Source organism: Myotis daubentonii, chromosome 3 (genome assembly GCF_963259705.1).
Source record: "Myotis daubentonii chromosome 3, mMyoDau2.1, whole genome shotgun sequence".
Classification (NCBI taxonomy): domain Eukaryota; kingdom Metazoa; phylum Chordata; class Mammalia; order Chiroptera; family Vespertilionidae; genus Myotis; species Myotis daubentonii.
This window is the reverse complement of record NC_081842.1, coordinates 208324416-208349693: the sequence shown is the minus strand read 5'-3', so window position 1 is coordinate 208349693 and position 25278 is coordinate 208324416. Positions and strand designations below refer to the sequence as shown.

The 25278-nt window shown below is 52.2% G+C and overlaps 3 protein-coding genes across 7 annotated transcripts; 1 reads left to right on the top strand and 2 right to left on the bottom strand.

Annotated features, from left to right (window-relative positions):
- Positions 1 to 2730: 2730 nt before the first annotated feature.
- On the bottom strand, positions 2731 to 8148 carry LOC132231590 (phospholipase A2, membrane associated-like). 5 transcript variants are annotated; one of them, XM_059690971.1, is made up of 6 exons: positions 7996 to 8148; positions 7144 to 7225; positions 6279 to 6330; positions 5935 to 6079; positions 5569 to 5675; positions 2731 to 3174 (listed from the first exon to the last, which is right to left on the bottom strand). In XM_059690971.1, exons 3-6 carry the CDS (start codon positions 6316 to 6318, stop codon positions 3014 to 3016), a joined length of 453 nt encoding a protein of 150 aa, XP_059546954.1. In that variant the 5' UTR covers positions 6319 to 6330; positions 7144 to 7225; positions 7996 to 8148; the 3' UTR covers positions 2731 to 3013. The 5 variants fall into 5 exon arrangements, with proteins under 5 accessions (XP_059546954.1, XP_059546951.1, XP_059546952.1 ...); XM_059690968.1 differs by having other exon boundaries at positions 6279 to 6441; positions 7996 to 8147; XM_059690969.1 differs by lacking the exon at positions 7144 to 7225 and having other exon boundaries at positions 6279 to 6392; positions 7975 to 8147.
- A 790-nt stretch (positions 8149 to 8938) lies between these two features.
- LOC132231587 (cell division control protein 42 homolog) lies at positions 8939 to 10981 on the top strand. Its single transcript, XM_059690962.1, has one exon. The coding sequence runs from the start codon at positions 9009 to 9011 to the stop codon at positions 9582 to 9584; it is 576 nt and encodes a 191-aa protein (XP_059546945.1). The 5' UTR covers positions 8939 to 9008; the 3' UTR covers positions 9585 to 10981.
- Positions 10982 to 14631: 3650 nt separating this feature from the next.
- On the bottom strand, positions 14632 to 18730 carry LOC132231589 (phospholipase A2, membrane associated-like). Its single transcript, XM_059690967.1, has 5 exons — positions 18710 to 18730; positions 18502 to 18553; positions 18158 to 18302; positions 17794 to 17900; positions 14632 to 15096 (listed from the first exon to the last, which is right to left on the bottom strand). The coding sequence occupies exons 1-5, from the start codon at positions 18713 to 18715 to the stop codon at positions 14954 to 14956; spliced, it is 453 nt and encodes a 150-aa protein (XP_059546950.1). The 5' UTR covers positions 18716 to 18730; the 3' UTR covers positions 14632 to 14953.
- Positions 18731 to 25278: the final 6548 nt, after the last annotated feature.

Sequence of the window (25278 nt, the reverse complement as noted above, 5' to 3'; positions counted from 1 at the left end):
TGGGCTGAGGGAACCCCCCCCCTTCCAAGTGCACGAATTTTGTGCATAGGGCCTCTAGTAATTTATATAACATTAATTACAGTAAATTATTAAAGTTCAAATATCTGTCTGATATTCAAATATCCACCTGACATTTAAATTTGATAATAATTCAAATTCTATTTGAAGTGCCAGCTGGGGCAGTGGGATCAGTATGGAAGCTAGACCTGGATGGTCATGCATTCACTCAGCAAACCTAAGTGAGCACCTGCTATGTGCCCAGTGTGGAGGGTACAGAAATGAAGCAGACACAGTGCTTACTCTCAGGGAGCTCTCAGTGTTAGTGGAAATTCACAACAGTAACACTACTTATAATCGTGACGTTTCACTGAACCCCAGCTAGGTGCCAGGCACTGCCCTGAGCCCCTCAGCCGGCCTCATCTCATTGAATTTTCAAAATTACAAAACGAAGCAGGTTTTATCATTGTCCTGCCTTACAGAGGATCAAGCTGAGACCTGAGGAGGTCGGGAGGCACAGGCAGTCAGGGGTGACACCCAGGTTTGAACCCATTTCTGTCTGACTTGAAGCTCAGGCTCTTTGACCCAACACTGTGCTCTCTCTCCATTCATACATTCAATCACTTGTTCACCTGGTGTTATTGTTGAGTCAGAGCTAGTGCCAGACGCTGCTCAGCCAACAAAAGCTCCTGGAATCTGCAGGGAAATAAGACCCAAATCCCTGACCTCATATGAGCTCACCCCAGGAGAGATGAAGGCGGGGGGGGGGGGGGGGGTTGCAGACTTCCTTGAAAACACCAGCATTTGGAAGCCCACAGAGATGGGAGCTGAGTAGCAGGAACACAGATGACAGGGCGGCCCCTTGGAAGCCAGAGGGAGAGTTTTGAGACGAGAGGAGATGGTCAGCGGGATGGAGTGCCTGAGAGACTGAGGGGTGAAGTCCAGGCTTGGGCAACCCCAGGCTTCGGGGGATCCCTGAGAGCCGGCTGGGGGACGCAGCTGGAGCCAGGCAGCAAAGGGTTCAGAAGGGAGCGGGCGATGAGTAAGCGGAGGCTTCTCTGTCCAGAAACTGGGCTTTTGCAGGAAACAGAAACTGGAGAGAGGTCAGCAGAGGTAAGGGGTGTTTCCCTTTTTGGCTGCTTTCGTCTGGGTTGGGGTGGGAGCTCCTGTGTGCCAGCAGCAGAGGAGGGGACTGGAGGGAAAGAGAAATAAACACACCGAAGGCGGAGTTTCCCCACAGCAGCTACTGCTCAGGGACATGTTGTGTATTTATTTATGTGACTGATGCCTGTACGCTCTCTCCATGTCCCCCAACCAGAAAGGCAGCCCTGTTCACAGTGGGTCCCCGGCAGTGCCTGGCACACAGCAGACTCCCAGTGGGTACTTTTTGTGTTAAATTGAATTCACAGGGTTCCTGGCGGGGGGTAGGTCCTAGGAAGAGACGGGTTCATGAGGGCCCAAAGGAGGGGCTTTGGGGACAGGAGGGCGGGCACACCCGCGTCTTCTCAGTGTGTGTATGTGGGCGTCAGGATGGGGAGCAGGATCAACAGAAGTGGAGGATGGAGAGTAATGACAGCTACCCATGTCCTTGTGAGAACTCTAGGAGGCTGTGTATTTGTTAACATTTTGGCCACTTCTCTGTTACAAATGCATTAGGTCATTTAATCCCAATCACTCTCGGAGGCAAGAGAACGACCATCAGCCCTGAGGTGAAATAGCTGAGTGGGGAAGCCGGGATTTGAACCCAGGACTCGGAGCTGCGAGGTGAACCCAGGAGAGCCTGTGGTGTGAACCCCTGAGCCGCACCCCTTCCCACTTGGCCTTACTTCTCCGGAGAGGAGGGCGTTCCTCTCCCTGAGCCCCTCAGGCTGGGGCAGTGGGGTGAATATGGTCATTATTGTCATCGTCCCAGGAACAAACAGACAAGTGCGGCGACTTTCCCGGGGTCACACCGCTGCTGACTGGGGGACTCCAGCTGGCATTTCTCTCACTGCAAGGCGGTGGTTTCTCCTTCTCAGAGTGAAGAAATGTGGCAATTTGGTAGAGAGTCAGGTGGAAAAAAGAGGTGCCAGCTGTGCTCGGCAACATTTTACTGCAACACCAGAGCGGGGCTTTCACAGGTTCCCGAACAGGACAGAGAGTTGGGGTTGGCAGATGGGGAGCAACAGGCAGAGAACTGGGCAGTCAGAGGGGGTGCCACCAGCTGCCCTGGCCACAGCTGGGTCTCACCGGTGCTGGTACCTCTCCCGCTTCTCCAATAAGCCCAAAGCTGTCGCCAATGGGATGAGGGGAGAACGGCTCAGCGAGGTGGCCCTGGCGGATGTGACTCAGCCAGTCTGACTGGGGTCTGTATTTATAACCCCTGACACCACATCGCCTTGGGCCAGTTTGTTCTCACACCACGGCAGGCAGACACACACACACACACACACACACACACACACACATACATATACACACTCACACGCACACACACACCCATACACACATTCCCACACACATTCACACTCACACACACATTCACATACACTCTCACTCATACACACGGCTCACACATATTCTCTCACATACACCCCCTCACACACACACTCATACTCATACATACACACACACTCACCCACATATGCACACAGACTCATACACACACACACCTATACACAGTCTCATATACACTCACTTACACACATACACACTCACACACACACACACACACACACACAGACATGTACACAGTTTGCCAATGAACTAATTGCTTTATTTGGAGGAGACCCTGGGAATGTAGCCGCCAGGGCTAAGCAGGAAGCGGGACTTGGAGAGCAGTTGGGACAGGACATCTCCTGCCTCCCAAGGAAGAGGGGAAAGGCGCCAGGACACATGCCTGGGGGCTTCTCATTCTGGAAGGAAGGCTTCTCTCTGGGGGTCAAGGGGCTCCTGGCTTGTCTCTGGGATGTGAGAGGGGTGTTTCCTTCTTTGCGGGGAGGGGTGGGAGCCAGAGAGGGAAGCTCAGCGTGGGAGGCTAGACTTCCAGGGGCGGGAGGCACTGGTAGTCTCTCCCGTCGCATTGCTTGTTGTAGTGGAATTGGTACTGTGTATTGTAGGTGTTCAGGTTTCTCGCAAAACAGTCGGCAGCTGCTTTATTACATTCACACAGCTGCCTGCGACAGTAATCCTGCTCCCCTGGAATGACAAGAAAATAAACCTGGCTGAGGGTTCGGGAATGTTCGATGGCCCCTGTCCTCCAGACGCATCTAGTCCGGGCAAGCACCTAGGCTCCGGGTCCTTCCGATGGGAAGACAGAGCTCCTGCCCTCGGAGAGCAAGCGCCCAGTCTGACGGCGAAGCCTGACCCTAAGCACTGGGTGACCCTTTCTTCTTCCCAACAGGTGTGTCCAGGTCCAAAGTCCCAGCCCCTAGCCTAGGGCCTGGGAATGGGTTGTGATTGGTGTAAACCAGTCATGCTCCTCCCTTTTTCCTTTCAATGATTGGTCTCTGGGAGCACGTGACCTTGTTCTGGCCAATGAGCCACAGGGGAAGTCTCCTGGGGGCTGTGGGAAGCATTCATTTCCTCCCCCAAATAGAGATGTCCGAGGGGGAAAGCCTCTTCTATGGGGTAAGGCCATGAGGTTGGAGTGGCACCAGGCGTCTTGGCATCCCATGGCCAAGGTCGGGGAGCAGAAGGTGGGAAAAGGCTGGGTCTCTGACCACACGGTGGAGAAGCTGCCGCCCCCCCCTCCCCCCCACGCACTGCCCTCTGCCAGACCAGTCGGACTTCCCCACTACCCAAGCCTCCTGTGGTTGGGCATCTCGTTGCTTACGACCCAAAGCCTGCTAAGACACAGGGCCCTGCGGAGAGGTCATGACAGGGAGACACCGTTTCTGATCTTAAAGAGCTCAGGGTGCTGGGGGAGAGGCGATGCTTTCTCAAAATCCCAGCAGCGGGTCTGCTGTCTGGGGCCACTGGGCAAACCCTTCCATTGACCACCCAGCTCTCTCCTCCCCTTCAGAGCCAATCATGCCCCAGGACATCTTGGCCTCATGTCCCACTCACTCTCCCACCGCCGGCCCCCCCAATCTGGATTTGCCCTCACACTCCATGGCAACAGCCCCAGTGAGGTCCTCAGGGGTCTTCCTGCCTCTAAATCCGCGGGAGCCTGTCAGCCCTTATCCTGGAGACTTCGTGTTAAATCGGCTGCTGTCCACTCCTTAACCTTCTCTCTGTCTCCTCTCCCTCTCTGACAGGCCCTCCTCTCTCTCCTGTCTGGGCCTTTAGACATCAAATGGGCGAGCGTATCCCACTCTCAGCTCTCTCCTGTGAGTCCTGAACCCGAGCCCCATCCAGACCCCTCCCTGGAGCTGCCCGTCCCTACATCCAGCCGCCTGCTTCACGTCTCCCTGGGTGTTCTGGGAGCCTCTTAAACATGTCTACATAGAACTCCTCCTCCCTTCACCCACCTGGACCACCTCCTGTTCCATCCACGGGACCGGATACCCACCCAACAACTCCCTATCCCTCTACCCAGGCAACCACCAAGCTCCGCTGATTCTACCTGAAATGACACTCTCAGCCCTCCCATCAAGACTACCACTGTCATATGTCCAATGGCAATGGTCTTCTCACTGCTGCCCCCGCCTCCCAGTCCCATGGTCTCCACCCACCCTGGGGGGGATCCTCCCAAATGCAAATCTGTTCATATCACTCCTTCCCTCAAGAGCTCCCCCTGCTCTAGGACAAAATCTAAATACAGAATGGCCTTGGGTTTGGCCTGGCCCCTCCCATTCCTTCAGCCTCATCCCTCCCCACTCCCTCTCCTTCAGGCTCACAGAACTGTCCCAGTTCCCTTGGGCCCTTTGACCCTGCTGAGCCCTCTTTTAGGAAGGCCTCTCCTATGGGGTAAGACCATGATGTTGGAGTGGCACCAGGCATCTTGGCATCCCATGGCCAAGGTCGGGGAGGAGAAGGTGGGGAAAAGGCTGGCCCCTGACATCCCAGATGTGTCTTTAAGGCTGTGCAGGCACCAGGGGGGAGGAGGTTCTCTGCACAGCCTTAAAGACTCAGCTTGGCTGTCAGGAGCCTTCCTGGACCGCAGCCTGTGCTCAGGGCCCTGCCCTTTGGCTTCCTGCCTATTGGAGTCTCCCATCTAGTGTTTTCCTTGTCTTTACTCCCCCACTCACCTATGAGCTCCCTGAGGCAGGGACACTGTCCCTTTGTATTTCTTCCTCTTTTTTTTTTTTTTTGTTGTTGTTGTTATTCATCACCTGAGGACATTTTCCCATTGATTTTTAGGGAGAGTGGAAAGGAGGGGGAGAGACACACACAGAGAGAAACATTGATGTGAAAGAGACACATCAATTGGTTGCCTCCTGCATGCATCCAACTGGGGGTGGGGGTCGAGCTTGCAACAGAGGTACGTGCTGCTGGAATTGAACCCACGGCCGATGCTCTATTCACTGAGCAAAATGGCCAGGGCGCCCCTTTGTATATATATCTCTGGTGCTCAGCACAGTGCCCAGCACAGCGGAGACTCAGTAAGAGAAACCAAGGAGACAGGGTGAAATTGTAGGACGTCCTTACCACAGATGATTTGGCCATTTTCATAAGTAAAGTAGTAGGTCAGAAACTTGCTGCAAGATTTCTCCTTCTGCAGACGTTCGTAGCAACAGTCATGTTCGGCGCAGCACCTGTGGCGAGGAGATGTGATTGGGGCTGCTTCCCCACAGCTCCTGGGAGCCTGGTCCCCCGTGGTCTTGCCCCTTGACCCTGAGCAGAGACCCAGTGACCTTGCAATGGTCTAGAGCAGAGTTTCCAACATGCTGGCTGCTTTTCCAGCTGGGACCCACTGGGGTTCTGTGACGATGGGCACCAGCCCTGCCCTGGCAGCTCCTAGCCCTGCAGGGGCCACAAGTGGACAGAGGAAGGGGAGGGATGGGGTGGCCTCACCGATCTGTTGCATCCTTGGGGGTTCCTTGTCCACCTGACCAACAGTAGCAACCATAGAAGACATAACCGAAGAAAGCATCCTTTCCTGTCTTGAACTCAATCATTTCCAGGGAACCCAGCAAACTCCCGTGGGTCTGCAGCAGGCCTGGAAGGACATAGTCTGGGGATGGGGCCTAGGGCCCTGTGCCCTCTTTCTCTGCCCCTCTCTGCTACTCCCCCTCCCACTAGGGCCTCTCTCTCACCCACTGAGGGAGGGCCTGTGGAATTGGGAAGGAAAGCTGGGGCTAAGGGTGCTTTCATCTTGGGCTGCCCCCTTGTGGCCAGAGGTCAGGATGCGCTCTTACCAAAGGCCATGATCAAGGCCAACCACAGAAGGGTCTTCATGTGGACAGTCCCCTGCGTGAGAAATGCAGATGGATTGGCCTAGACTCTTCTCCCAGGTGGTCCCAGCTTCTGCCCTGGCCCCCTGCTCTCCTGCTCATACTCAGCAACCCTGGAGAAAGGAACCTTCAAGGCAACACACAGACATGCTCCTCGATGCAGGATGATTACCTTCGTCACACACGAACACACAGGAGCGTGCACACACAGGGCCTCCTGACCCTTCCCAGCTCTGTTTGACTATTTTCACACACATGCAGGCCTCAGACCCAAGGAGACCCCATAGGGTACACTCAGGAGATGTCCACACTTCCCATCAGACTGAGAGTTCCTGGAGGGTGCAATCAGGTCGTCCCAACCAACTCTGAGACTCACAAGGTCATAGTTTGTGCACCTCTCCCCCACCCCCCATTAGACACATCTCACTTGTTCCAACCAGATTCAAGGCTTGGGAATTCCATCTATGAAGTCCAATCTCCAATATTTTTTTCCAAAACTAAAGCACAGCACCCTCTCTTTGCAAGACTTTCCAGCCCCTTACCCATATACACATGCGCAAATGCATATATAGTCACGCATATATGCATGCATATACCCACTCCTAGACTCACCCACTAATGCAGACCTCCTTTCATACAATCACTCACATACCCATACAACACACTTGTGCACATCCCCCCCAAATCATGCGCATGTATGTATTTGTCCATGTATGCAACATACATATGCATAAATACACATGGAAACATATGCCAACACAGCCACTCTTAAAGGCAGCCACTGAGCAGGACCCATACTCCTGACAGGGCATGAATTTTGGGGTGTTACCTCTCAGAGAACGCTGGTGATAATGGCTCCAAGTGCTGGTCTTGTTAAGTCTGAACTCCAGCTCCCCTTAAATAGCTGCCCCCTAGGGAAGGATGGGAGTTGGTGGGTATGCAAATGGGGTGGGAGTGCCTCCAGTGAGTGGACTCAAAGTTTGGCATGCCTATAGCCCTGGGCTATCCCCTTTTCTTCCCTTCAGTAGCTGGCAGGACAGAGCTGAGGATGGAAAAACATTATGTGCTATTAGCAGATGCCAAAATTGTAGATTACTTTGTAATCTTTCCCAGGGGCCTCATTCCTGACTTCAGTCCATTCCCGAAACCAGGCGCTGGGTGTGAGCACCAGTTGCCTCCCTGGAACCAGGGTCAGGAGAGGGCAGGGATGTCCACTGCTGCAGGCTATGGCTCATCTGCACACAAGCAGGCCCATCCCCGGGGCGAGGATTGCTCCTTTCTTTGGCTGAATGTGGCATTTGGTATAGGAATGGGGGCATTTAATAAAAGGGGTGCATTTATTGTTATTCATCCATTCCATCAATCATTCATTCACTGGAAGTACACACTCAACCTCTATAAAATGCCAGGATCCATGTGAGCTTCTGCGGGAGGTGGTGGGGGTGTGAGAACTTGTCCTGTTCCCCACTCTCCACCCCACCCAGGGCCCCAGCAGGGAAAGGGGTGCAGTGAAGCAGATGATCGCTTCCTATTGGGCCAGCGCCTCCACCTTCTCTTCGTGCTCCTCTTTCTTTTTGTTTTTCTCCTCTTCCTCCTCATCCTCCCCTTCTGGAAAAAGCCAGAGCCTGCCCTGGAGTTCACCCTAAAGCGCTGCCTCCACCTTACCCCAGTCCCCACTCACCTTGTCCGGAGACGGAACTGATGACTGCTTCCCAGGTCTATTGTTCTTTCTTTTTCAACTCTCAGGGACATGGGTGACTCCAGCTTTAATTCCTAAAGCAAATACCTTCTCCCCGGCCCTCCAAGACATGCTCAGTTTGAGCTTCCAGGGCCTTCGGTAAACCCTCCCTGACACCAGCCCCAAAACAGCCAGTGTGGCAGCGGCCGGAGCTCCTAAACACTCCACCTGTTCCCCCTTCCCCAGGTGCCCCTCCAGGTGCACAGGCCCAGGGGACTGGCTCCAGTGAGAGACCTGAGCATTGGTGCCGAGGGGCCTTTCCCCGTCCCTCGTGGTGGGACCAGAAGCAGGGCAGCAGGTTGGATCCCTGAGTCAGGGCCTGGAGAACACCCGCCCGGGAGAGACCCAAGACCCTCATGGGACTGAGAGAGAAGGACGTGTTGGTTTCAGTCACTGGTCACTGAGACTGGTAGTGACTGCAGCATAAGCTCGTCTGTGCTAACAGCCTTCGAGGCAGCGTTCACCTCAGAGATGCAATGTAGTTCTGATGCTGGGCCTGTGTGAGGGTGAACTGAGTCCCCGGGCCAAGTCCTGTGTGGAAGTCCTAACTTCCAGTATCTCGGAGTGTAACCTTATTTGAAAACAGGGCCTTTGAAGATGTGGTTAATTAAGATAAAGTTATTAGGATGAATCCACTAGTACTGGTGTCCCTACAAAAAGGGAAAATTTGGGCACAGACACACGCAGCGAGGACACCATGTGAAGATGGAGACTGAGGTCTTCGATGCTTCTATAAGGCAAGAAACGCTGAAGGTGGCGGGAAACCCCTGCGGCTAGGGGAGAAAATGGAACAGATTCTCTCTCAGGGCCCTCCCTCCCGAGGAACTGGCCACACCAGGACCTTGATCTCAGACTTCTGGCCTCAAGAACGATGAAACAGGCCAACACCCCGGCGGAGAGGCTGAGGTCATCATTGGATTTGAAATATTTAAAGTGGATATAAAACGGTTTCAGCAATGCAGACAATTAAGTGCGTTGTTGTGGGCGATGGTGCTGTTGGTAAAACATGTCTTCTGATACCCTACACAACAAACAAATTTCCATCTGAGTATGTACCGACTGTTTTTGACAACTATGTAGTCACAGTTATGATTGGTGGAGAGCCATATACTCTTGGACTTTTTGATACTGCAGGGCAAGAGGATTATGACAGGTTACGACCGCTGAGTTATTCACAAACAGATGTATTTCTAGTCTGTTTTTCAGTGGTCTCTCCATCCTCATTTGAAAATGTGAAAGAAAAGTGGGTGCCTGAGATAACTCACCACTGTCCAAAGACTCCTTTCTTGCTTGTTGGGACCCAAATTGATCTCAGAGATGATCCCTCTACGATTGAAAAACTTGCCAAGAACAAACAGAAACCTATCACTCCAGAGACTGCTGAAAAGCTGGCCCGTGACCTGAAGGCTGTCAAGTATGTGGAGTTTTCTGCCCTCACACAGAAAGGCCTAAAGAATGTATTTGACGAAGCAATATTGGCTGCCCTGGAGCCTCCAGAACCGAAGAAGAGCCGCAGGTGTGTACTGCTATGAACATCTCTCCAGAGCCCTTTCTGCACAGCTGGTTTCGGCATCATACTAAAAGCAATGTTTAAATCAAACTAAAGATTAAAAATTAAAATTCGTTTTTGCAATAATGACAAATGCCCTGCACCTACCCATATGCACTCGTGTGAAACAAGGCCCATAGATAGGGTCCCTTTCCCCCTCTCAGTACTAGTTAATTTTGAGTAATTGTGTATTGTCAGAAAAGTGATCAGTACTAGTTTTTGTTTTGTTTTTTGTTTTGTTTAAAAGCAAGGCATGCTTGTGATGACTCTGTAACAGACTAATTCGGTTGTTGAAGCTGCTCCCGGGTTCCACTCTGGAGAGTGATCTGAGACATCTAGTATTTTTTTTTTTTTTTTTGCGGTGGGAGGGGAGGGGTGTGTGTGTGGAGTTTGTTTTTATTTAGTCATTTTAAAAAAATTTGTTAACCATTGGACAACCCTTTAGTTGAGGAGGATGGAGTGATTCCACATTCCACTTCCTAGATCTAGTTTAGAAAACATGTTCCCCACCGGTGCTCTTAGGAAGGAGTATAGTAAACGCCTCATTTAATAACATACTCCTTTTTGAAAGTTGCCTTTTCTCTCCACCCTTGAGTAGGTTCAGTATTTGATGAAACTCATGAAAGTGGGTGGAACCTGTCTTACCCCTCCTCTTTTCTAGGATGCACTATATACGTGACTGACTTTCAAGGAAATTTGTTAGCCGTTTGCTAATTTTTTTTGAAGTTAATGTCTAACTTCTTTCACTGATAAATGAAGAAAATATTGCACCTTTTGAAATATACCAAATGGATTAAGTAAATAATTAAAAAAACATTTTTTCCTTGTCAGTCATTGTTTTATATGCTTAGCATAGATGTGCAGCTTAATAGTGTATGACATGGTGTTCCTAGAACACAGCTGAAGACCTGGTATATATGAGGGGTGCTAGAAGAGAGATGTCTGTGGAATGTTCACATCCTCTTCAAGTTATGAGGATGGAGACCTGCTTCATTATGAAGCTAGGGGTGGGGTGGGGGTGGGGAGAACATTTAACAACATGGGGACCAGTCAGGGGAATCCCCTTCTTTCTGTTTTGCATGAGGAACCCTAGAGCAGCCAGTTGAGGCTCTCTAGTTTAATAAAAACCATGGAGAGAGTCTTATGAAGACTCTTCATAAGTGTTAATAGGGATTTTATCAGTTTATTTTGGTTGCAGTTTCCAACATTTTTAAAAATGTTTAGGTAGCATTCTCCACCTTCCCCAAATCCTAATTCTTGTAGTTTCATTAGTGTTGAACCAATGCTTTCTCATGTCTCAATTCTTTGTATATGCATTCTTTTCAGATGTATTAAACAAACAAAAAAACCCTTCACAAAAAAAAAAGAACGATGAAACAATACATTCTGCCATTTAAGCCACTCAGCTGGTGGGACTTGTGCCTAGGAAACCCATCACCCTCCAGGGATCTCTGTCCATCTGGGATTTTCGCTCTCAGAGCTGTTGGCTTTAGCCTTGACAGTCAAGGTTCAGAGCTGAAGAGCTAGAGTAGACCTTCGTCTTTTGTTAAGCACCGCAGTTTTGGGAACATGGTCATGTCTACATTGGCAAACAGCCTCCCCGACAGACCCGATCCTGGAGGGCCCTGGCCCTGCGTCCAGGCCGCAGCACTCACGGACTCTGCTGGCCGCCCACGTGGCCGCTCTTGTCCCATCTTCTCAGGGTTTCCCCCACAAGAATTCGAAGTCCATGATTTGGTCTCTTTCAGCCTCCTTCACCCAAGGACTGATTTAAGCACTTGGAGTACATCAGTGCACAGACACACACCTGTATTCAAGGTGCGCCTTTTTAGTGGAGAGGGACAAAGAATAAACAAAAGACACAAAAATAAATTATATAGCCTGTTCGGTGGGGATCATGCAATGAACAGAAGCAATAGAGATGGAGAAGGGGTGGCAAGAGGGAGTGGGTGAAGGTGGGTTGCAATTTTACGTAGGGTGGACCTTCTCAGATGGAAAGTGCTTTGAGCATCATCAGTGTTCAGGAAAGTTTTTTAAAAAATATATTTTATTGATTTTTCACAGAGAGGAGGGGAGAGGGACAGAGAATCAGAAACATTGATGAGAGAGGAACATCGATCAGCTGCCTCCTGCACACCTCCTACTGGGCATATGCCCACAACCAAGGCACAGGCCCTTGGCTGGAATCAAACCTGGGACCGTTGAGTCTGCAGGCCGACGCTTTATCCACTGAGCCAAACCAGTTAGGGAGAAAAGTTGTTGTTTCTTTAATAATATATACTTAAAAGACAACCTTTTTTTTTTTTTAATATATTTTATTGAGTTTTTACAGAGAGGAAAGGAGAGAGATAGAGAGTTAGAAACATCGATGGGAGAGAAACATCGACCAGCTGCCTCCTGCACACTCCCCACTGGGGATGCGCCTGCAACCCAGGTACATGCCCTCGACCGGAATCGAACCTGGGACCCTTCAGTCCGCAGGCCGACGCTCCATCCACTGAGCCAAACCGGTTTCGGCAAGACAACCTTTTAAAAAAATATATATATTTCTTTGTTGATTTCAGAGAGAAAGGGAGAAGGAGAGAGAGATAGAAACATCAATGATGAGAAAGAATCATTGATCGGCTGCCTCCTGCACACCCCCGACTGGGGATCGAGCCCACAACCCAGGCATGTGCCCTTGGCTGGAATCAAACCTGGGACCCTTCAGTCCGCAGGCTGACGCTCTATCCACTGAGCCAAGCCGGCTAGGACAGAGACTCAGCCTTTTGGCAATGGTTCTTATTCATCTCAGGATTATGGCTGAATTTTTTTCTACTACTACTTCCTATTTTGTGTATGAGGAAAAATTACTTATTTCTCTCTCTTAAAAAAACGACCTTATTTTGAAACACACTTACACTAACAAAAAAGTTGCAGTGGGACATGCCTGTATTCCCCGGGAATTCCACCTTCCCCGAATGTTAACACCCCACATGTAGCCATGGTACAATGATAGGAACCAGGAAACAGACACTATTAACTCATCTACAGACCTTATTGGGAAAAAAAAAAAAAAAAAGACGCCGCAGTTTGCCAATTCCAGGATGAGACTATATTGTCTAACATTTGGTGGCTGTCTGAGGAGGGGAATGTGTTTGCTGATGCTCACTTTCTTTTGAATAGGAAATACAAGCATGGGGCTAAAAATTACACATCGAGGAGTCTTCCTCTCACGCATCTGTGCCCACCCCATTCCCATGCTCACCCTGCTTTCTCTCCATAGGCAGCCATTCTAATGAACTTCTTGTGTGTCCTTTAAGGTGTATGGCAATAGCGACACATACGTGTTCACACTTCCACCCTTTCCTCCATAAATGCAGCACCCCGCCACCAACGCTGCCCTTCACCCCTTCCTTTCCCTGGCTGCCCTCATGGCGATTTCCTATCTGCCACAGAGAAAGCCTCCCTCCCTAAACAGATGCATTCCATTTTGAGTTCGTCATTGCTTATTTCATTAGTCCGCTCTACACGGATACTTGGGTTATTTCCAATCCAATTCAGAATAATGTGGCAATGAGAAAATTCCCCAGGAATTGCTCTGCATGTGCCTGTGTGCCTTCATAGAGCAAATTTCTAGAAGAGGGGTCGCCGAGCCAAAGGATAAACACATTCATAATGTGCATGGATACGCCGATTGGCCCTCCGTGGGCATTTTGCCCTCCCACAGCGCCTGTCCCCTCCTCCCCTCTCCCCCACAGCCTTGTCCACAGGGCAGGCTGTCATGCTTTTGGGTTTTTATCAATTCTGATACATACAAATGATATTTCAGTGGAGTTTTAATGTGCATTTCTCTTATTATGGGTGGCCGTGGACATGAGCAGGGCTCCTGCCAGCAAAGGAAGCGTCTTTATGCTGAATTAGAAAAAGGCAGCCCTTCTGGGAGATGAGTGACAGAAGGCACCGCCTCTGGGTCACGCCTGGGCTAAAGCTCAGCTCCCACCCGCGCCCCAAACAGGGACCCACGCCCAGCTGCCCCGATGGTGATTGTTCAAGTAGCAGGCCCAGGTGCGACTCTCCCAGCAGAACCTGGGTGACGGGAGGGCAAGTAGCAACCAGCAGTCATTTGTGGGTGTCAGTGCAGAATAAAAAGCGGGACCCTAGGTTACGCTGCATTTCAAGGTGGCTGGGACACAGCATGCAAGGAGGTGCAATGCCCTTCCGAACAGGGGCTGGCGGGACTGGCAGCCCGGGAAGCCGGCCCCAGTGAGGGGATAGCGCCCTGGGATCCAGCTGCTGGCCAGCAACACCTGCGCCACCTCCCCCAGGCCGGACACACAGGAGGATATTGCACGTGGAGGTGCGAATCGTAGCTCCCCAGACATCAAGACCGAGGCTCTGTTTTCCCCCAACATGAGCTGCTCTCGCCCAGGGAAGGAGCAGCCACAGCTGGGTCTCACCGGTGCTGGTACCTCTCCCGCTTCTCCAATAAGCCCAAAGCTGTTGCCAATGAGACGAGGGGGGAAGGGCTCAGGGAGGTGGCCCTGGCGGATGTGACTCAGACAGTCTGACTGGGGTCTGTATTTATAACCCCTGACACCACATCGCCTTGGACCAGTTTGTTCTCACACCACGGCCGGCAGACACACACACACACACACACACACACACACACACACACACACACATACGTGCGCACACACACATACACACACATACACTCATTCTCACACACATTCACACTTAAATACACATTCACACACACTCTCACACACACTCACACTCGTACAGACAACTCACACACAATCACACACACACCCATACACACTCTCACATACACTCACACACACACTCACAATTATACACACACACATACATACACACACTCACATACACTCACACACATACCCATACACACTCTCACATACACTCACACACACACTCACAATTATACACACACACACACACACTCACACACACTCACACACACATACACCACACTCACACATGTGCACACGCATACACACACATACACACAGCCATGTACACAGTTTGCCAATGTACTAATTGCTTTATTTGGAGGAGACCCTGGGAATGTGGCCGCCACGGCCAAGCAGGAAGCGGGGCTTGGAGAGCAGTGGGGACGGGACATCTCCTGCCTCCCAAGGAAGAGGGGAAAGGCGCCAGGCCACGTGCCCCGGGGGCTTCTCATTCTGGAAGGAAGGCTTCTCTCTGGGGGTTGAGGGGCTCCTGGCTTGTCTCTTGGATGGGAGAGGGGTGTTTCCTTTTTTGCCAGGAACTACCCAGGGCGGGGAGGGGTGGGGGCCAGAGAGGGAAGCTCAGCGTGGGAGGCCAGGCTTCCGGGGCGGGACCTTAGCACCTGTGGTCTCTCCCACGGCAGTTCCGGTTGGGGTAGAATTGGTACTGTTTCTTGTAGGTTTTCCGGTTTCTCGCAAAACAGGAGGCCGCTGTTTTATCACATTCACACAGCTGCCTGCGACAGCGATCCTGCAACCCTGGAATCACAAGAAAATAACCCTGGCTGAGGGTTTGGGAATGTTCCATGGCTCCTGTCCTCCAGACGGGTCTAGTCCGGGCAAGCACCTAGGCTCCAGGGATGGGAAGACAGAGCTCCTGCCCTCGGGGAGCGAGGGCCCAGCCCAGTCTGACAGGGACGCCCGGCCCCAAGCACTGGGAGACGCTTTCTTCTTCCCAACAGGTGTGTCCAGGTGCAAAGCCCCAACCTCTAGGGCAGTGGTTCTCAACCTTGGCTGCACATTAGAATCCCCTGGGAATCTTTTTAAAATCCTGATTTCTGGGCCTCATCCTCCGGAAATTCTGTTTCTTTGTTATGGGGTGAGGCCACAACATTAGTAACAAAGTCACCCCATAACAAAGAAACAAAATTTCCGGATGACAAGGCCCAGAAATCAGGATTTTAAAAGATTCCCAGTTGATTCTAATGTGCAGCCAAGGTTGAGAACCACTGCCCTAGGGCCTGGGAATGGGTTGTGATTGGTGTAAACCCGTCATGCTCCTCCCTTTTTCCTTTCAATGATTGGTCTCTGGGAACATGTGACCTTGTTCTGGCCAATGAGCCACAGGGGAAGTCTCCTGGAGGCTGTGGGAAGGATTAATTTCCTCCCAAATAGAGACGGTGGCTGGGGGGGGGGGGGAGGGGGGGGAGGCTCTTCTATGGGGTAAGGCCATGAGGTTGGAGTGGCACCAGGCATCTTGGCATCCCATGGCCAAGGTCGGGGAGCAGAAGGTGGGGAAAAGGCTGGCCCCTGACATCCAAGCTGAGTCTTTAAGGCGGTGCAGGCATCCTCCTCCCCCTGGTGCCTGTAAGGCCTTAAAGACTCAGCTTGGCTGTCAGGAGCCTTCCTGGACCGCAGCCTGTGCTCAGGGCCCTGCCCTTTGGCTTCCTGCCTATTGGAGCCTCCCATCTAGTGTTTTCCTTGTCTTTACTCCCCACTCACCTATGAGCTCCCCGAGGCAGGGACACTGTCCCTTTGTATTTCTTCCTCTTTTTTTTTTTGTTGTTGTTGTTATTCATCACCTGAGGACATTTTCCCATTGATTTTTAGGGACAGTGGAAGGGAGGGGGAGAGACACACACAGAGAGAAACATTGATGTGAAAGAGACACATCGATTGGTTGCCTCCTGCATGCACCCAACTGGGGGTTGGGGGTTGAGCTTGCAACAGAGGTACGTGCTGCTGGAATTGAACCCACGGCCGATGCTCTTACCACTGAGCCAAACGGGCCAGGGCGCCCCTTTGTAGTTCTCTCTCTGGTGCTCAGCACAGTGCCCAGCACAGTGGGCATCAATTGGTTGCCTCACATATTAGTCCCGATATGGGGCCAGGGATTGAACCTACAACCCCTGTATGTGCCCTTGGCCAGGAATCAAACCACCGACCCTTTGGTCCTTGGGCTGCTGCTCTAAGATCTGAGCATCTGGCATGGCTTATAATATTATTCTAAGACAGGGTATCTCAGACTTGTTCGGGAGGCAGAGAGAGAAACCAAGGAGACAGGGTGAAATTGGAGGACAGTGATGGCAAACCTATGACACGCGTGTCAGAGGTGACACGCGAACTCATTTTTTTGGTAGATTTTTCTTTGTTAAATGATATTTCAATATATAAAACTAGGAGCCCGGTGCACGAAATTCGTGCACTGGGTGTGGGGGGTGGGTGGGGGGAGTGTCCCTCAGCCCAGCTTGCCCCCTCTCACATACTGGGAGCCCTCAGGCGTTGACCCCCATCACCCTCCAATCACAGGATCGGCCCCTTGCCCAGGCCTGACGCCTCCGCCAGAGGTGTCAGGCTTGGACAGGGGACCCCCATCTCCCCCCGATCACTGGCTCTGAGCCCCGCCCAGGCCTGATGTCTCAGCCAGAGGAGTTGACCCTCATCACTCTCCGATCACCAATCACCAGATCGGCCCCTTGACCAGGCCTGAGGCCTCTGGCAGAGGTGTCAGGCCTGGGCAGGGGACCCCCAGCTCCCCGTGGTTGCAGGCTCCGCCCCTGCCCAGGCCTAACGCCTCTGGCTGAGGCATCCAGCTCTGGCAGCGGGGACCCGCAGCTGCAGCGGCCCCGCGATCGTGGGCTCCGCTTTAGGCCCAGGCAAGGGACCCCTAGCTCCCGGGACTGCCAGCTTCGACCGTGCCCAGCTCCCATCGCTGGCTCCACCCCTACTTCCTGCTATCACTGGCCAGGGCGGCAAAGGCTCCTGATTCTCCGATCATGGCTGGGGGGCAGGGCAAAGGCGGCCCCAGGGCCGCCTTTGCCCTGCCCCCCAGCTCTTAGCTCCCCCCTGGGTTTCTGATCACTGTCAGTGGCAGGGGGCTTCTTCCTGCTTTCCCTTTCGCCTCCCTGCATTGTGCCTACATATGCAAATTAACCGCCATCTTGTTGGCAGTTAACTGCCAATCTTAGTTGGCAGTTAACTGTCAATCATAGTTGGCAGTTAATTTGCATATAGCCCTGATTAGCCAATGAAAAGGGTATCGTCGTATGCCAATTACCATTTTTCTCTTTTATTAGTGTAGATAAATATCAAAAATAGAAATCTTTGTTTTACTATGGTTGCAAATATCAAAAAATTTCTATATGTGACAAGGCACCAGAGTTCAGTTAGGGTTTTTCAAAATGCTGACACACCGAGCTCAAAAGGTTCGCCACCACTGTTGTAGGACGTCCTTACCACAGACGATTTGGCCATTTCGGTAATCAAAGTTGTAGTTCAGATACTTGGTGCCACATTTCTGCTTCTCCAGACGTCTGTAGCAACAGTCATGTGCGGCGCAGCACCTGCGGCGAGGAGATGTGATTGGGGCTGCTTCCCCACAACTCCAGGGAGCCCGGTCCCCTGTGGTCTTGCCCCTTGACCCTGGGCAGAGACCCAATGACCTTGCAATGGTCTAGAGCAGAGTTTCCAACATGCTGGCTGCTTTTCCAGCTGGGACCTGCTGGGGTTCTATGACGATGGGCACCAGCCCTGCCTGGCAGCTCCCAGCCCTGCGGGGGACACAAGTGGGCAGAGGGTGGGAGGGCTGGGGTGGCCTCACCGATCCGTTGCATCCTTGGGGGTTCCTCGACCGCCCCAGCCACAGTAGCAACCATAGAAGCCATAACTGGACACAGCATCCTTTCCTGTCGCCAACCGAATCATTTTCTGGAAATCCAGCAAACTCCCGTGGGTCTGCAGCAGGCCTGGAAGGACATCCGCTGGGAATGGGGCCTGTGGCCCTGTCCCCTCCTTCTCTGCCCCTCTCTGCTACTCCCCCTCCCACTAGGGCCTCTCTCCCACCCACTGAGGGAGGGCCTGTGGAAATGGGAAGGAAAGCTGGGGCTAAGGGTGCTTTCACCTTGGGCTGCCCCCTTGTGGCCAGAGGTCAGGGTTCGCTCTTACCAAAGGCCATGGTCAAGGCCAACAACAGAAGGGTCTTCATGTGGACAGTCCCCTGCGTGAGAAATGCAGATGGATTGGCCTAGACTCCTCTCCCAGGTGGTCCCAGCTTCTGCCCTGGCCCCCTGCTCTCTGGCTCGTACTCAGCAACCCTGGAGAAAGGAACCTTCAAGACAACACACAGACATGCTCCTGGATCCAGGATGACTACCTTCATCACACACAAACACAGAGGAGCGTGCACACACAGGGCCTCCTGACCCTTCCCAGCTCTGTTTGACTACTTTCACACACATGCAGGCCTCAGACCCAAGGAGACCCCCACATGGTACGCTCAGGAGATGTCCACGCTCACAATCAGACTGAGAGTTCCTGGAGGGTACAACCAGGTCGTTCCCAACTAACCCGGAGACTCCCAAGGTCATAGGTTGTGCACCTCTCCCCCAACCCCCATTAGACATATCTTAGTTGTTCCAACCGGATTCAAGGCTTGGTAATTCCATCTATGAAGTCCAATCTCCAATATTTTTTTCCAAAACTAAAGCACAGCACCCTCTCTTTGCAAGACTTTCCAGCCCCTTACCCATATACACATGCGCAAATGCATGTATAGTCACACACATATGTATGCATATACCCACTGCTGAGCTCACCCGCTAATGCAGACTTCCTTTCATACAATCACTCACATACCCATACAACACACTTGTGCACATCCCCCCCAAATCATGTGCATGCATATATATGTCCATGTATGCAACAAACATATGCATAAATACACATGGACACATATGCCAACACAGCCACTCTTAAAGGCAGACACAGAGCAAGACCCATACTCCTGACAGGGCATGGATTTTGGGGTGTTACCTCTCAGAGAACGCTGGTGATAATGGCTCCAAGTGCTGGTCTTGTTAAGTCTGAACTCCAGCTCCCCTTAAATAGCTGCCCCCTAGGGAAGGATGGGAGTTGGTGGGTATGCAAACGGGGTGGGAGTGCCTCCAGTGAGTGGACTCAAAGTTTGGCATGCCTATAGCCCTGGGCTATCCCCTTTTTCCCCCCTCATTAGCCTGCAGGACAGAGCTGAGGATGGATAAACAGTATGTTCTGTTAGCAGATGCCAAAATTGTAGATTATTTTGTAATCTTTCCGGGGGACTCCTTCCTGACTTCAGTCCATTCCCATAACCAGGCGCTGGGTGTGAGCACCAGTCGCCTCTCTGGAACCACAGTCAGGAGAGGGCAGGGGTGTCCACTGCTGCAGGCTAGGGCTCATCTGCATGCCATCAGGCCCATCCCTGGGGCGAGGATTGCTCCTTTTTTTTGGCTGAATGTGGCATTTGGTATAGGAATGGGGGCATTTACAAAAGGGGGGGGGTGCATTTCTTGTTATTCATTTATTCCATCAATCATTCATTCACCGGAAGTAAACACTCAACCTCTACAAAATGCCAGGATCCATGTGAGCTTCTGCGGGAAGTGGTGGGGGTGTGAGGACTTGTCCTGCCCCCCAACCTCCACTGCCCCCAGCCCCCAGCAGGGAAAGGTGTGCAGTGAAGCAGATGGTCCCTTCCTATTGGGCCAGGGCCTTCACCTTCTCTTTGTGCTCCTCTTTCTTTTTCTTCTCCTCCACCTCTCATCCTCCCCTTCTGGAAAAAGCCAGAGCCTGCCCTGGAGTTCACCCTAAAGCGCTGCCTCCACCTTACCCCAGTCCTCACTCACCTTGTCCGGAGACGGAACTGATGACTGCTTCCCAGGTCTATTGTTCTTTCTTTTTCAACAGCCAGGGTCATGGGTGACTCCAGCTTTAATTCCTAAAGCAAATACCTTCACCGCAGCCCTCCAACACATGCTCTGAATTGAGCTTCCAAGGCCTTCGGTAAACACTCCCTGACCCCAGCCCCAAAACAGCCAGCGTGGCAGAAGCTGGAGCTCCTAAACACTCCACCTGTGCCCCTTACCCAGGTGCCCCTCCAGGTGCGCAGGCCCAGGGGACTGGCTCCGGTGAGAGCACCTGAGCATTGGTGCCGAGGGGCCTTTCCCTGTCCCTCGTGGTGGGACCAGAAGCAGGGCAGCAGGTTGGATCCCTGAGTTAGGGCCTCGAGAACACCTTCCCAGGAGAGACCCAAGACCCTCATGGGACTGAGGGAGAAGGACGTGTTGGTTTCAGTCACTGGTCACTGAGACTGGTAGTGACTGCAGCATAAGCTTGTCTGTGCTAACAGCCTTCGAGGCAGCGTTCTCCTTGGAGATGCAATGTAGTTCCGATGCTGGGCCTGTGTGAGGGTGAACTGAGTCCCCGGGCCAAGTCCTCTGTGGAAGTCCCCACTTCCAGTATCTCGGAGTGTAACCTTATTTGAAAACAGGGCCTTTGAAGATGTGGTTAATTAAGATAAAGTTATTAGGCTGAATCCACTAGTACTGGTGTCCCTACAAAAAGGGAAAATTTGGGCACAGACACACGCAGTGAGGACACCATGTGAAGATGTAGGCTGAGATCGATGATGCTTCTATAAGCCAAGAAACGCTGAAGGTGGCAGGAAACCCCTGCGACTAGGGGAGAAAATGGAACAGATTCTCTCTCAGGGCCCTCCCTCTCGAGGAACCGGCCATACCAGGACCTTGATCTCAGACTTCAGGTCTCAAGAACGATGAAACAATACATCCTGCCATTTAAGCCACTCAGCTGGTGGGACTTGTGCCTAGCAACCATCACCCTCCAGCGATCTCTGTCCACCTGGGATTTTCGCTCTCAGAGCTGTTGGCTTTAGCCTTGACAGTCAAGGTTCAGAGCTGAGGGGCTAGAGTAGACCTTCGTCTTTTGTCAAGCACCGCAGTGTTTGGAACATGGTCATGTCTACAATAGGCAAGCTGCCTCCCCGACAGCCCCGATCCTGGAGGGCCTGGCACTGTGTCCAGGCCGCAGCGCTCATGGACTCTGCTGGCCGCCCACGTGACCGCTCTTGTCCCATCTTCTCAGGGTTTCCCCCACAAGAATTCGAAGTCCATGATTCGGTCTCTTTCAGCCTCCTTCACCCAAGGACTGATTTAAGCACTTGGAGTACATCAGTGGACAAAACAAACACCTGTATTCAAGGTGCGCCTTTTTAGTGGAGAGGGACAAAGAATAAACAAAAGACACAAAAAATAAATTATATAGCCAGCTTGTTCGGTGGGGATCATGCAATGAACAGAAGCAATAGAGATGGAGAAGGGGTGGCAAAAGGGAGTGGGTGAAGGTGGGTTGCAATTTTACGTAGGGTGGACCTTCTCAGATGGAAAGTGCTTTGAGCATCATCAGTGTTCAGAAAAGTTTTTATAAAAATACTAGGGGCCCGGTGCACGAAATTCGTGCACTGGGTGTGGGGGTGGGGGGGAGTGTCCCTCAGCCCAGCCTGTCCCCTCTCACATACTGGGAGCCCTCAGGCGTTGACCCCCATCACCCTCCAATCGCAGGATCGGCCCCTTGCCCAGGCCTGACGCCTCTGACAGAGGTGTCAGGCCTGGGCAGGGGACCCTCATTTCCCCCCATCACTGGTTCTGCCCCCAGCCCAGGCCTGATGCCTCAGCCAGAGGCGTAGACCCCCATCACCCTCTGATCACCTGATCGGCCCCTTGCCCAGGCCTGACGCCTCCGCCAGAGGTGTCAGACTTGGACAGGGGACCCCCATCTTCCCCTGATCACTGGCTCTGGCCCCTGCCCAGGCCTGAGGCCTCTGGCCCAGGAATCATGCCTGGGCAAGGGGACCTCCATCTCCCTCTGATCGCTTGCTCCACCCCCCGCCCAAGCCTGACGCCTCTGACCCAGGCTTCAGGCCTGGGCAAGGGGACCATCATATCCCCCCAATCCCTGGCTCAGCCCCCCGCCCAGGCCTGATGCCTCGGCCAGAGGAGTTGACCCTCATCACCCTCCGATCACCAGTCACCGGATCGGCCCCTTGACCAGGCCTGAGGCGTCCGGCTCAGGCAGCGGGGACCCGCAGCTGCAGCGGCCCCGCGACCGTGGGCTCCGCTTTAGGCCCAGGCAAGGGACCCCTAGCTCCCGGGACTGCCAGCTTCGACCCTGTCCAGCTCCCATCGCTGGCTCTACCCCTACTTCCTGCTATCACTGGCCAGGGCGGCAAAGGCTCCTGATTCTCCGATCATGGCTGGGGGGCAGGGCAAAGGCGGCCCCAGGGCCGCCTTTGCCCTGCCCCCCAGCTCTTAGCTCCCCCCTGGGTTTACGATCACTGTCAGTGGCAGGGGGCTTCTTCCTGCTTTCCCTTTCGCCTCCCTGCATTGTGCCTACATATGCAAATTAACCGCCATCTTGTTGGCAGTTAACTGCCAATCTTAGTTGGCAGTTAACTGTCAATCATAGTTGGCAGTTAATTTGCATATAGCCCTGATTAGCCAATGAAAAGGGTATCGTTGTACGCCAATGACCATTTTTCTCTTTTATTAGTTTAGATATTTTATTGATTTTTCACAGAGAAGAGGGGAGAGGGACAGAGTCAGAAACATTGATGAGAGAGGAACATCGATCAGCTGCCTCCTGCACACCTCCTACTGGGGATATGCCCGCAACCAAGGCACATGCCCTTGGCTGGAATCGAACCTGGGACCTTCCAGTCTGCAGGCCGATGCTCTATCCACTGAGCCAAACCCGTTAGGGCGAGAAGTTTTATTTTTTTTTAATAACTTATACTTAAAAGACTCAACCTTTTTTTAAAAAATATATTTCTTTATTGATTTCAGAGAGAAAGGGAGAAGGAGAGAGAGATAGAAACATCAATGATGAGAGAGAATCATTGATCAGCTGCCTCCTGCACACCCCCATGGGGATCTAGCCCACAACCCAGGTACATGCCCTTGACCGGAATCGAACCTGTGACCCTTCAGTCCGCAGGCTGACGCTTCATCCACTGAGCCAAGCTGGCTAGGACAAAAACTCAGCCTTTTGGCAATGGTTGTTTTTCATCTCAGGATTATGGCTGAATTTTTTTTTTACTACGATTTCCTATTTTGTGTATGAGGAAAAATTACTTATTTCTCTCTCTTAAAAAAACCACCTTATTTTGAAACACACTTACACTTACAGGAAAGTTGAAGTGGGACATGCTTATATTCCCCGGGAATTCCACCTTCCCCGAATGTTAACACCCCCCAAGTAGCCATCGTACAGTGATAGGAATCAGCAAGCAGACACTATTAACTCATCTACAGACCTTATTGGGGAAAAAAAAAAAAAAAAAAAGAAAGACGCCGCAGTTGGCCAATTCCAGGATGAGACTATATTGTCTAACATTTGGTGGCTGTCTGAGGAGGGGAATGTGTTTGCTGATGCTCACTTTCTTTTGAATAGGAAATGCAAGCATGGGGCTAAAAGTTTCACATCGAGGAGTCTTCCTCTCACGCATCTGTGCCCACCGCATTCCCATGCTCGCCCTGCTTTCTCTCCATAGGCAGCCATTCTAATGAACTTCTTGTGTGTCCTTTAAGGTTTATGGCAATAGCGACACATATGTGTTCACACTTCCACCCTTTCCTCCATAAATGCAGCACCCCTCCCCCAACGCTGCCCTTCACCCCATTCCTTTCCCTGGCTGCCCTCATGGCGATTTCCTATCTGCCACAGAGAAAGCCTCCCTCCCTAAATAGACGTATTCCATTTTGAGGTCATCATTGCTTATTTCATTAGTCCACTCTACACAGATACTTGGGTTATTTCCAATCCAATTCAGAATAATGTGGCAATGAGAAAATTCCCCAGGAATTGCTCTGCATGTGCCTGTGTGCCTTCATAGAGCAAATTTCTGGAAGAGGAGTTACTGAGTCAAAGGATAAACACATTCATAATGTGGATGGATACCCCGATTGGCCCTCCCACAGCGCCCCCCCCCCCCCAAGCCTTGTCGACAGGGCAGGCTGTCATGCTTTGGGGTTTTTATCTACTCTGATACCTACAAATGATATTTCAGTGGAGTTTTAATGTGCATTTCTCTTATTATGGGTGGCCGTGGACATGAGCAGGGCTCCCGCCAGCAAAGGAAGCGTCTTTATGCTGAATTAGAAAAAGGCAGCCCTTCTGGGAGATGAGTGACAGAAGGCACCGCCTCTGGGTCACGCCTGGGCTAAAGCTCAGCTCCCACCCGCGCCCCAAGCAGGGACCCACGCCCAGCTGCCCCGATGGTGATTGTTCAAGTAGCAGGCCCAGGTGCGACTCTCCTAGCGGAACCTGGGTGACGGGAGGGCAAGTAGCAACCAGCAGTCACTTGTGGGTCTCAGTGCAGAATAAAAAGCGGGGCCCTAGGTTATGCTGCATTTCAAGGTGGCAGGGAAACAGCATGCAAGGAGGTGCGATGCCCTTCCGAACACGGGCCTGCAGGACTGGCAGCCCGGGAAGCCGGCCCCGGTGAGGGATAGCGCCCTGGGATCCAGCTGCTGGCCAGCGACACCTGCGCCCACCTCCCCCGGGCCGGACACACAGGAGGATATTGCATGTGGAGGTGCGAATCGTAGCTCCCCAGACATCAAGACCGAGGCTCTGTTTTCCCCCACAGGCCGGCAGGAGCTGCTCTCACCCATGGGAAGGAGCAACCACAGCTGGGTCTCACCGGTGCTGGTACCTCTCCCGCTTCTCCAATAAGCCCAAAGCTGTCGCCAATGGGATGAGGGGGGAAGGGCTCAGCGAGGTGGCCCTGGTGGATGTGACTCAGCCAGTCTGACTGGGGTCTGTATTTATAACCCCTGACACCACATCGCCTTGGACCAGTTTGTTCTCACACCAGGACAGGCAGAC